At 40.1% G+C, this 12,191-nt stretch overlaps 3 protein-coding genes across 3 annotated transcripts in view; 1 reads left to right on the top strand and 2 right to left on the bottom strand.

Moving 5' to 3' along the window:
- The first annotated feature begins 243 nt into the window (after positions 1-243).
- LOC106105100 (F-box/LRR-repeat protein 15) lies at positions 244-2,355 on the top strand. The gene is made up of 3 exons (XM_013285328.1): positions 244-523; positions 595-1,061; positions 1,170-2,355. Exons 1-3 carry the CDS (start codon positions 320-322, stop codon positions 1,321-1,323), a joined length of 825 nt encoding a protein of 274 aa, XP_013140782.1. The 5' UTR covers positions 244-319; the 3' UTR covers positions 1,324-2,355.
- Positions 2,356-5,473: 3,118 nt separating this feature from the next.
- LOC106105143 lies at positions 5,474-11,550 on the bottom strand. Its single transcript, XM_013285374.1, is given in 8 exon segments — positions 5,474-5,606; positions 5,608-5,710; positions 5,841-5,949; positions 6,134-6,378; positions 6,598-6,725; positions 6,814-10,855; positions 10,965-11,362; positions 11,464-11,550. Coding segments are annotated over 7 exon segments (5,001 nt in total). The 5' UTR covers positions 11,302-11,362; positions 11,464-11,550; the 3' UTR covers positions 5,474-5,569.
- Positions 11,374-12,191, bottom strand: part of LOC106105081 (histone acetyltransferase KAT6B-like) — a 5,789-nt gene continuing 4,971 nt past the window's right edge. The window contains exons 4-5 of the mRNA XM_013285307.1: positions 11,464-11,749; positions 11,374-11,389 (exon numbers count right to left, since the gene is read on the bottom strand). Of these exons, the coding sequence (XP_013140761.1) occupies positions 11,374-11,389; positions 11,464-11,749 (302 nt within the window). The remainder of the gene's footprint in view (positions 11,390-11,463; positions 11,750-12,191) is intronic.

The raw sequence follows: 12,191 nt of genomic DNA, 5'->3' as shown, positions 1-12,191 counted from the left end.
AAAAACTAAGTATTTCAAAATTTACATTTGTTGTGTTTTTGGTCTCGCTAAGCAAATATTAGTATTAATTAAAAATAAAGGATATTTTTATAAAACTTAAATCATTACAAAACTAAACTAAAATCTTCACGATTTTAGTTTAGTTTTATAGAAACGGCATTTTACAGAGCGCTATTTTTGCTTTTCGTTTATTTAATGCAAGTATCAAAACGTTCTAGCAAGTGTCAAAATAATAATCAAAACAAAATTGACGTTTATGTCAGAAGAAAGAAATCTATGAAAATATTTAAAGATTATCATGGAAATGAAATATTAAGCAATGAATATGAAAAGAAACACACATGTATTCGATCTGTACTGGGAAGATATATTAGTTGCCAAAGTAATACCATTTTTGACTATCCGCGAATGTTTTAATTTTCGTTGTGTTTCGCGAACTTGTCTACAAATAATAGATATGTATTTCGCTAAGTTAAAATCATTGAAACTGATGAATAAAGGCTTCTCCCCGCACACGTTCAATGTAAGTATTGAACAGGAGATGATATAAAATCTCTATTCAAATAAAACTTCACAATTTTGGTGCATTTCCAGGTATTTGCTAACACTTGTACGCGCTTAAATTTATTGAATTTAAGTCGATGTCAATGTATTAGTGACAACGCATTGATTCCGATGTTGCGTAAAAACCACGATATAGAAAGCCTGAACCTAAGTCAGTGCAAGAATTTATCTGCAAAATGTTTGCAACCAGTTATCCTCCACTGCAACAACTTACGAATACTGAAACTTGCGCGATGTTCATGGTTGACTACGGGAGCCATTGAAGCGTTGGCTCTCCATCAAAGTAAGCTAGAGGATGTAGACTTGGCATTCTGTGTGGCTATATCGGAGAACTGCATATTAATTTTTATAAAGAAGTTTCAACAGATAAAGACTCTGAACTTAGAGGGCAACAAGCAAGTGACAGATAAATGCTTGTACACGATATCAAAGTACAGCAAGTCATTGAAACTTCTAAACTTAGGTGGTTGTTGTGAAGTAACTGATAAAGGAGTGAGGTAATCATTTTTCATATTTAACACCTCGGAGAAAGCCTTTACATACTTTGTGGTATATTTCCAAACACTTGATTCTTGCTATTTATAGTAATAATTACGTAATTTCAGAGCACTGGCACTACACTGTCCCAATCTGGAAGGGCTGCTTATCCGAGGGTGTACAAAAGTGACGGAGAACAGTCTCCGATTAATGCGAAATAAAGTCCACCTGGACAGAAGGCCAGTAGACCCTGTACCTGTGCCTATTTATGTGCAAATTTAAAAAGAAACATATAAAGGTTGTGCTGAAAAAGTTGTTGGTATTTTGTTGGTAATTTTAGAAAATATAGCGTGTTTATTGGATTTAATGGAATAATTAATTGCCAGTATTAAGGTGAACTACAGATGCATATTTTACAGAACATTTATCATTACAAAAAAAAAATTACTGATAGTTGTTTATTCTGTTTAAATATGCAATTAAAAATCAAGAAATAAATCTGATAAACAAAGAAAACAATTAGCATTTTTCTAATTGGAATAAATGTACTTAATTATATACTTGTTTACTATATCAATGCATAAAAAATATAATAAAACTGCTATCGGCTAGACATAAGTATTTTGTATGGTATTGAATGTATATAAAATCATGAAAATAGTTGCCAGTAAAGTTTAGCAATGCTTGCCATGTTCTACCAAAATTATTGCTAATAGTAGGAAGTAGTTAGGTGAGAGCATGTTAAAAGGTATTTTTATCATAAATATGTATTATGTGCAATAAGTTTTATAACTTTCAGTTTAACAGTACCTAATATATGAATAAGTAATAAAAGGTTGCTCTTTCAGTCAGATGTTGAGTCGAGTTTTTAAAATATGATTATATTGTTAAAATTCAATTTATGTCTACATAAATTAAACCCTAGTTAACTCTCAGAACTGTTTAATGCAGAAAGTTTGCTTATAATCAATTTTGCATAAACATACAAGCCCATACACACGTTAATTTTTTACTGTGCAGTAATGTGTGTAGAGAAATATTAAAAATTTTATTGATTCCCCAAAAATTGGTTATAATTTTGATTGAGGTTGATACAAATAAAAGTGTTTGTGACGACGGTTTCTAATCCTAGGTGTAAATTCATACTGGTCATGCAAGTGCAGTTCCACTGTTAGGACATTATCTTTCTTTTGTCAAAAATCAGAGAAGTGTAGCGACAGTGGAATTTCAGTTAGACATTCACATTGATATTCCTAGTTTCCCGCCTATTTTATTTTTTGTTGTCATAATACATTTTTTATTTTGTTAAGTAAATTCTTTAATTTTTATATTTGTAATATTTGTTTTTTTTTTTATCAATGTGATATTGTTTTTTTTATTGTTTTAAAGTTTTTTAAATATTATTTATACTTGAAATGTATTTATAACATAGTTTTCAAATAAAGTTTTCATACAATTTTATGGTAATTTTCATTTCCCACCATTTTTCAAATATGCTATAACAATTATGAGAGAAATTGTTAAGCAATAAATCTGAAAGTACAACAAGCATTTAATTATAAGGTAGTAATAAAACTTCACACTTTTTTCACAAAATTATATTTTGTGTAATAACACCTGCTACAAGTATCTTAATTGTTAAAAATATTTACAATATTTAATATTCTACACATTAGTAACAAATAACATTCATAACCTTAGAGGAGCAGATCTTGGAGAATACGCGCCGCGGCCGAGCGGCCTGGGGGCCCGGGCTGCGCGGGCGCAGGCGCTGCGCCGTCCAACATTTGGCAATAAATTAACTGCGATAACACCAACATAATTAAACGAACCTTACAAAAACTAATTAGCAGTAACGTAAAACATTTAAAAGCTATTTCAATGTAAAAATAAGAATACGAAATGTTAAAAAAAAAATTAAATTAAAACCAACCGCTGCCACCACCCGCCGGGAGGGCGCGGGAGGGGGTGCGTTCTGACATCATATACACATACGCTACTTGTAATACAGCCTTCGTAAGTAAAAGCGTTCATTTACAATATCTTACATAGAAATTAAGCATAAGGGAGATGAGGCACTTCAAAGAACAGACGAAACTTATAACGAAAATAATATTAAAACTGTACAGAGTAATGTACACAAACAGGGTCTCGCGTCCGCAAACAGGATATACATATAGGTGCCGAGAGGTCCCAAATAAATTCACATCAATACAATTTGGACATATTCAAGATGATTGCATTCGCAACATAATTCAAACACTTAATACTTAATTGTTTCTTTGGAAATTATTATGATTTCATTGTCTGACCCGCGCGGCGTGCACAAAGAGCTACCAACAAACTGTTTCATAAATACATATTATACAAAATCATCTGTTTAAAAATATAAATTATGCCAAAAACATTTTACAAATGGCAGCTGACAAATTGATCTCAATAAATATTAAATTATTAGTTACACAAATCTGATAATATTTACATTGTATTTTATCAACGGTTTCCACTGGCGAAACAATTACAAAAACATTGATATCTTTACTTTTTATAGAATAAGGATCCAACACGCAGACCAGAGTGAAGATTAGAGATTATTTACTTACATCTTTTGCACACTTGATCATCTTAAAAAATTTGCCAGGTAAAATTAAACCTTGTCTAAATTGTACAAAACCCAATTTTATTCACAATAACATTCCTTTTTACTCTCCACTCTGGTTTATGTAAAGATTATTACAGCCTTACAAACGCGGTATAATGTTAAACTTGGAATAAACTGGGCATAAGCAAATATTATTACAAGTTTTGCTTTATACCACATTTATTTGTAAGGCTGTTAGAGGTATATGTTTTTGTACTGTATCTGCATTGGAAACAAAGACAATAAACATCAAGCCAACAGAATACAACCGAGGATAACCACTTTTCTCTGGTTGATGTTTATTGTACAATCTCTTTGTGTACACAGCGAGGTTCCGCAGGCCTTCTCACTCGGCACTATCACATCAGGTCCTCCGATACAACACTCGTAGTATACTTATTGCACTACACCTTATACTATCCTCATCCAATTACAAACAGTATCAAATACATACGAAATTTTGTACTTTACTCAGCTTCGGGACAATGAATACAGATATGGGTTCTCTCAACACGAGATACAAAAGCTATGTTATTAAATTGTGAAGGACAGTATAAAATAAATAAAAAAACTGACTCAAGTACTTTACCCAATTGATTCATGTTTCCACCAGATTAAGTGTGAGTTATTTTTATTTACTTTATTGAAAGAAGCTGCCAAAATATATAACAGTAATTATTTGTGTAAAACAAGCACACAGTCCATATTGTGATGACCTTATCACTATTATAACAAAATATTCCATCATTTATTTAGATTACAGAGTAAGATGGAAAGTCAGTTTTGTAACAGCAATGCCACAGGACATCCGACAGAGTTGCGCTCAAAGATTCCACATTTTAATATCATATAGTGTTAGTATGGCTTTATATTTTTAGAACTTAAAACTTCATCAGCACAAATGTATCTTATTTCCATAAAATAGTTACATTAGAGTGAAAATTGTCCAAATCAATCCAAGACGGACAAAAATCAACAAATTATTACATATACTACTATAGTTTTTTTAAATATAACAGATACTACAACTAGATGTATTATGACATTGCTGTTATTGTACCAACTTCCTCTAATTGCACAACATGTGATGTTCACAGGACAGACCACACATGGCTCTGCTTGTGTTAAGGCAACCAAATTGGTGTTACATGTTAAATTATGTACAAACTAATTTTAACAGAAGCATTAGATTATTTGTACTATACCTTAAACTATACAATCCATTGTTTTTGGTCAGGTTTGAGTGTCAGCGGGCACTGTCTTGTTTCACTGCACCAATGTTCACTTACACAAATGTCACTGCGCATCCAAACACTACCACAAGAGCCATTAATAAATACTTGAATTGATTTTTTTTTTACATTTAATTAATTCAAAAGCAAATACAATCCATTCCAGTGTTAACAATTTTAAAACTGACCATACTAAATTGTAGCTTAAAAAATGCACTACAATTTAGCATGCTTAGTTTAATAACTGAAAAAATTAAATATATTTTCTTTTATATCATTCATGTGTCATTTCAAGAACAGTACTGTAGTAATTTCACTTACAATCAATAAAATGGTAATGTTCACTTTACATCATAAAAATCATTTATGTACATTGAGAAATTAAAACATATAAGGTAAACCAAATCGAGACAATGAATATTAAGTAACGATAGATGTAGTTATTGTTGGCTCTGCGTGGGGTGTGCGGGTTGCGTGGGGTGCGTGGGGTGCGCGGGGTGCGCGGGGTGCCGCTACCGGCGCATGGTGGAGTTGAGGGACTGCATGGCGAGGGGCGGCGGGGGGTTGATGTACCCCGCGTACGCGTACACGTTGGGCTGCTGCGCGCGGGGCTCCGCGGCGGCGTACTGCACGCCCACCGCGGGCTGCACGTTCATCATCTGCAGGTTGTTGAACTGCTGCTGCGGCGGCACGCGGTACCCGTTCAGCCCGTACTGGCTGATGATGTGCGTGTTGATGTTGGGCGACATACGAGACGTGCCCGCCATCTGCATGTGCTGCATCGGACTCAGGTTGCCTAAAATACATTCTAATTGAAAAAATAGTCATAAAAGTACAAGTATTGATACAGCAACTATACAAGGAGGAAATATATAAATATATTTAAAACTAAAGTAGTAGATTTAAATATAATGTTAGTGACGTACTGGGCGCGTTCCTCGCGTTCCTGGGCGACTCGAGCGGATTATGTGCGGGCGTGTAGTACTTGGCGGCGTGGTAGTGCCCGCCCGGCGGCGTGCCCGACTGCTGCCCGTACTAAACACACAAAATACAGTGCAATCAATACAAATATCTCCATTTTTTAAATTTTTTCTTCGACATGATCTATTTTTCTTAAATAACGTAAAATTCTTATAAAACCTTTCGCTTGAACTTTGTGAATTTCACTTCTAAAATGCGAGTAAATGATTGTTTTTTATGTAGATGCTAGTGTACGTACCTGGGGAGCGTTGGGCGCGGGCGGCGTGTGCGGCGGGTGGTGCTGCGGCGCCTCCGTCATCTGCTGCAGCTTGGTGAGGGAGCAGGAGGGCGCCCACCCGCCGTGGTACTGCTGCTGCTGCTGGAACGACAGGTAGCCGCCCTGGTAGCCGCCGCCCGCGCCGCCCCCGCCCTGCATCGCCCCGCCCCCTACGCCCACCCCCACCCCGCCTGCATATAGCGACGACACGTTAGTGCCCGACACTACTACAAACATACATCATATTAAAATAAAAATAAGTAAACAATAATACACCAATTAATTATATAAAAAGAAAAGAGAGATGGCACACTAGTTAATATAACATTTATTCTGAATTGTTATTCAGAAATACGAGATATGCATTAATAATTTTAAAAAGTACATTATTTTTTTTTTAGGGAACAGGGTATGTGTATTTGTTTAGTATGGTAAACATCGCTCACCGTGCGGCTGGTGCGGCGGCGTGGCGCGGTGCCTCGCGGGCGGCGTGGCGGCGCCGCGCAGCGCCTTGCTGTCCGCGCCCGCGCCGCCCGCGCCGCCCGCACCGCCCGCCGCGCTCTGCGCACCGCTCCTGCAACAAACACCACACACAATCGAATTAACTGTACAACACTGAAATACAGAAGACAAAATGTTTAGTACATGTTGGAGAAACTTACCTATTCCGATTGTTGATCTTCTGCTGCTTGGCGGGCTGGTTGGTCTGCGCCATGATGGAGGGTATGTGTATAGAGGAGTGCGGGTACTGCGGGCTGGGCGCGGGGTGCATGTGCATCATGGAGCAGGGCGAGGCGAGGTCGGAGCCGATGCTGGTGGGCGACTCCAGCCCCAGCTGGCTCACGTCCAGCTCGCACGCGGGGTACTGCACCGAATGTACAGAGTTACTCGTCGAGTCCGGCGTGTACACGCCCATCGACTGCAGTGCCGGGCTCACCGCCTCGCACATCTCTTCCTTGCTCTCTTTGGACGACTCCTCCTTCTTCGATTGATGTCGAGACTTCTTCTCGATCTCCGTCTTCTCCTGAGCGCACGGCCCGTTCTGGTTGAAGGGCGTCTTGCAGCCGGGCGAGGTGAGCACCTGCGAACTCTGCTGTCTGAATTCCGCGCAGCTCGTGGCCACCTCCTGCTGCTTGTTAACCTGCCGCTGCATCATCTGCTTCAGCTGGGCCTCCGCCGCGCTCTGTGCCTGCGCCTGAGACTTCTTCGAGTCGCACTGCGTCTGGCACGCCGCCGTCGCCTTCGACTGCTTGCTCGGCTTGCACTCAGATTTCTGAGCGCACTCCGCTTTCGATGTGGGTATCTTAGTCTCCTTGAAATGCGGCAATGGGGTGGCCCCATAGATCCCACTCGACAGCGCTCCGTATGCGAGATTATGGAAATCTTTCTGATCATATTTTGGAAGTTTTTGAGGAGACTTTTGCATCTGATCTAAATGCGGAAGATTGAAACCCTGAAACTTGTCCAGATAGTTCTTGTCGTTGCCCTTCATGTCCAGAAACCGGTTGGGGTCCCAAGTGCCTTGCAGCCGCGGGTCCCAGGCCGACCACTGGTACTGGGCGTGAGTGGTATGGTAGTTAGGGATTTGATTCATTGTGTAATCAGCTTTCGGAACTAACTCATTGTCATATTTAAATTTTGGTAGCATTTTATTCAAGTCGTTTTGATCCGGTTTTAGATTGAGTTGGACCGGACAACCTTTGTCGTGTTTAGTGGAACTATTCTTCGAATCGCATTTAGCGGCATTCGATTTCTCTTTCTTGAAAAAATCTTGTTTCTTCGGCGTCTCGTTGGCGGGCTTGGCATCAGCTTTGCTAGTGACAGCCACGCTGTTAATAACGTTTATAGGGACTGACGTCTCCGGTTTTCGAGAGTTGACACTCTGCTCTGGAAAAAACATTTTTAGCTCGGGCGTACTTCTAGGGGTCTCGTTTTTAGAAGTTTTCTTATCGGTTTTTTCAAGTTTGCTGTGCGCAGAGTTGACCCTGACATCACGTAACTTGCTTTTCTCCCGCGGCTTCTGATTGTGATCGTTTTTAACATCGTGAGGATTAGCATGTATAATATTCATGGTGGCAGCCATCGGGTTATGCAAATGATTGCTGTTAGCATAACTCGTGTCCAGGTCGGGTCTGTCTAGGCCTAGGTTTACCGCGGCGTTAGCGCTCTGACAACGAGGTAGAAAGTTTATGTCGGTCACATTCGGTATTTTCGGTATGACTGGATTTATTACCGGTGAAGTAATAGGATGAGGCACCTCCAGTTTTGTCGTACATTTGCTTACGATCGGTGTATCAGATATACTACTTATAATACGGTTCTGTTCGAGTATCTTATGCGTGACCTTATCTGTTTGTACCCCTTGTGATTCCTTGGTGACAGTGGGTCTATTGTTTAAATACGAGTTTATAGGTTGAATCGTCATCGAGTTACTAACAGCATTATGGTAAGTCTGCATACTGCTCTCCACGACATTTCTAGATATAACAATTTCATCTTTCCTCATAGTGGTGGTTGTATCACTTCTAAAAGGTAAATCACTCTCCTTACTGATCATTGGAAGCTGTGGCTTGTTTCTCACTTCGAGCTCTGTTATTGGATCCATTTTTGGTGGATCCGGTTTCTTCATTATATCTTTGTTAAGATCCAGATTTTGTACAATCGCTTCTATTTTATTAGGTGACTTTTTCTCTGGTGGTTTAAGTTCCTCAATAACTTGATGTTGAATAACTGTCTCTTTTCGGACATCGCATTTCTTCTGATCGGAAACTGTTTCTTTCTTCTCTTCCTCTGGTTTCTTCTGTTTGCTCTCATTGATAATAGAATCATTTTTCTTCGGTGAAACGTTCGTCGATGGCGAGATAGAATTGTCTGATTCTCCTTCGACAATTATTGTTTCAATGTGATGGATTTTAGGAACAATTAGATCAACAGGTGGTCTATTGTTAGGTACTTCGTTAGGGATTTTAGCATCTATAACGATATGAGAGTTTTCTGTGGAAACAACTGGTAAAACTTTAATTGGACTCGCGCTTTTTTCAACAACTGGAGGTTGAATCTCACTTGTATGAGGTGGAGGTAACAAATTGTTGGGCTTCGGTGAAGGCAACGGACAACTCTGGCTGTTGTTGTCATCAGATTCCGAAATGACTATCGTATCCTTGTCATCGAGCGTTGGTTTCGCCGGCTCAACTATTTCACCGTTTCTGTTTTCTACGGATTTCCTTGCGTCATCCTTTTCACTGGTCACTTCTGTGGTTACTCTATCCTCTGTATTAACATTCCGAACTTCAGGGACATCCTCAGCTTTAGTATTGTCTTCATCGTTAATTTTCTCTAAAGTAGAAGTTTCATTTATAACTTGATCTTTCTCTGCAATGGATTTAGGAGAGTCCATATGAATGCTGTCAAGTTCCATGTCACTGGTGTGGTGGTCTGTGCTGTTCTCTTCCAAGTGTCGCGGCGTGGCAGGCTTGCTGGCCACACTCTGTCTGTCCTCGCCTTCTTCCACGTCCATCTCATCATCGGCCTCTCCCGATGAATCTTCTGAGCTAGCATCAGAGTTCTTGGCTTTATCATCTGGTTTGTCTTCCGCTCGATCTTTATCAGCTTGATCTTGTTTTTCAATTGCTTCAGACAAAATATTGTTTGCTCGTTTTGGAGATTCTTCTGTTTTAGAGTCGACAACTTCGTCGCTATTTTCAGCAACTTTAAGTTTCTTTGCCTCGGGTGAGATACTTCTAGGAGTATTAGTTGTGTTAACTTTTTGTCGCTTGTTTTGTCGGCCTCTCCACGCAATTTTTCTTTTCGTTTTAGCCTTTGTTGTGTTAACAACTGGAATATCATTAATTTCATTTTCCATACTTTCTTGACTCTCCTGGCTGTCAGATACATAAGAAAGTTCTTTGACGCTCCGCCGCCTGCTTCTTTGTATACTGCCAGTGTTGTTAAGTCTGATCTGCGCGGCTCTTGAAGATCTACGAGCAACGCTGTTACTTCTTTGAAATCTTGATGTATCCTCATCCTTACTTTTGTCATCTTCGTTATTACTTTCAGAGATTTTCCTAATAATATCTCGTTTTCTTTTCCGAGCACCATCATTAACAGTGGGAGTGGTTTGATAAGTTGTTTCACTATATTTAAGCGGCCGTGTCCGTCTCCTACCAGACGATGTCACTTCGACCGGTTCCAATTCTTTTTCAGATTTGGTCTTCACTCCAGATTTACTCGTAGTAGCTTCGGATTCTGTTGCAGTTTCTTCGCTTTCCGTTTTCATTTCAGTTTCGTCGTTCTCCGTTTCTTGATCACCCGACCCTTCCTCTGGAGATCTGAATGGATTCACCGTCGGTGCCAATAGAGGAGTCCATCTTAGGCATTCAGGATCGATTTCAAGTCTCGGTCTGCTCCTAACTTTCATTGTGTGATTTTCAACTCTACTCCAGTCGACACAGATACCTAATTTCATCGAGTCATTATCGGGCACGTATCTGACAAAGCCGAGCAACTGGAAAGTAACTCCTATGTCGTTCAGGTGCATCCCTGTCGTCAATGCAATATCCTCAAAAGTGAACGACTTATCTTTGTGATCATACAAATATTCGAGTATTACAGACTTCCAATAAGCATGGTAGGAGACTCTTCCCAAATCCGACAAAGGTTTTTCAGGTGTGCCAGGCTGCCCTTCTTCTTTCGATAGTAAATAACCTGCGGAAAGAAATTAACTATTAAATTTTTTATAAAGAAAAATGAAAAGCATAAAAATAAACTTCTTTGCAGTATAATGAGACATGTGAAAAAAGATTCCACCACTCACTAAAATGGATGAGGAATCTCCCGTAGCCTTGCCGCTGGTACTGCGGCATCGTCATTATACAGGACACGTTGTATTTCTGCTGACAATGCTTCTCTTTTGAAAAATAGCCAACCAAATGGCAACCTTTGCTGTCGTTCTTAGTCAGGACGTAGAAGAGAAAAGGTTCCACGTCGTAGTAGAGCGTCTTGTGGTCCAGAAACAGTTTGGCGAGCAGGCAAAGGTTCTGACAGTAGATCTTGTTGGCATTGCCGTCCACCTCAAAGACGGAGATGTCCCCGCAGCGGTAGATCTCCGTGGCGGGCGGATGCCGCCACAGGCACTTGTCGAGGTGCCGCATCAGCACAGCGCGACTCTTTGCGTACTTCAGGCAGAATTCGCACAGAAATAGTTTTGGTAATCTGAAAAGACATCAACACATATTATTACTAAAAACACCAATAGACGGCGGATTGTAATAAAATTAAAAAGGGGGTTTAATTTGAATAGGTAGGCGACGTACCTCGCATATTCCTGTGGGAAGGGACTGGAGTACCACGTCTCTATCTCCCACTGGCCGAACTCTATGGCGGAGGGGCAGCGCGGCGCGGGGGGCGCGTGATGCGCGTGGGGCGTGTGCGGGGCGTGGGGCGTGGCGGCGGGCGCGTGAGGCGTGTGGGGCGCGTGTGGGGCGGGCGGCGGCGGCGCGGGGTCGGGCTCTGCGGCAGGCGCGGTGCCGGCGCTGAGGCGGGCCTGCGCGAACAGCTCCGCGTCCGCCTCGGTGACGCCGGCCGGCAGCCGCATGCCATCTGGAATTCATAACATCTATTGTTTCAAATGACCACTTGATTTTCTTTGGTTAGCAAAGCAATGATGAAAAAGTAGGGTAATGACAGAGAATAAACCGGACTATGGTGTGCCATTAAATTACTTAGCTTAAAAAAATAAAGACTAAATTAAAAATATGTATATTAAAATTATAAAAATATCAATGTAAAACATTTAGAAGTAGCAACTAAATCAAACTATGAATAAAAGTTATATAAATGTTCGTTTTTCTACAAATTGTAAACTAAACAATGTATAACTTGTCAAAACAAAAAAAAGATATGGACACATAAAAAACCGAATACAACCAAATAGACGTTAAAGATATTACCTACCGGTTGAGGCTTCACCGTAATCGGTTCATGAGAAACACAGAGGAAGGAGGAGGGACAAGACAAGATACGCAGACGTAAGCGAGCGAGC

Source organism: Papilio polytes, unplaced genomic scaffold, assembly GCF_000836215.1.
Source record: "Papilio polytes unplaced genomic scaffold, Ppol_1.0 DF823177.1, whole genome shotgun sequence".
In the NCBI taxonomy this organism is placed as follows: Eukaryota; Metazoa; Arthropoda; class Insecta; order Lepidoptera; family Papilionidae; genus Papilio; species Papilio polytes.
Note: the sequence above shows the minus strand (reverse complement) of the source record. Positions and strands in the feature narration are given on the sequence as shown.

Coding starts and splice junctions, on each gene's coding strand:
- LOC106105100 (XM_013285328.1), top strand. CDS start 320: ATGAATATGAAAAGAAACACACATGTATTCGATCTGTACTGGGAAGAT. Junction 524..594: donor TCTCCCCGCACACGTTCAAT/GTAAGTATTGAA, acceptor GTGCATTTCCAG/GTATTTGCTAACACTTGTAC. Junction 1,062..1,169: donor GTAACTGATAAAGGAGTGAG/GTAATCATTTTT, acceptor ACGTAATTTCAG/AGCACTGGCACTACACTGTC.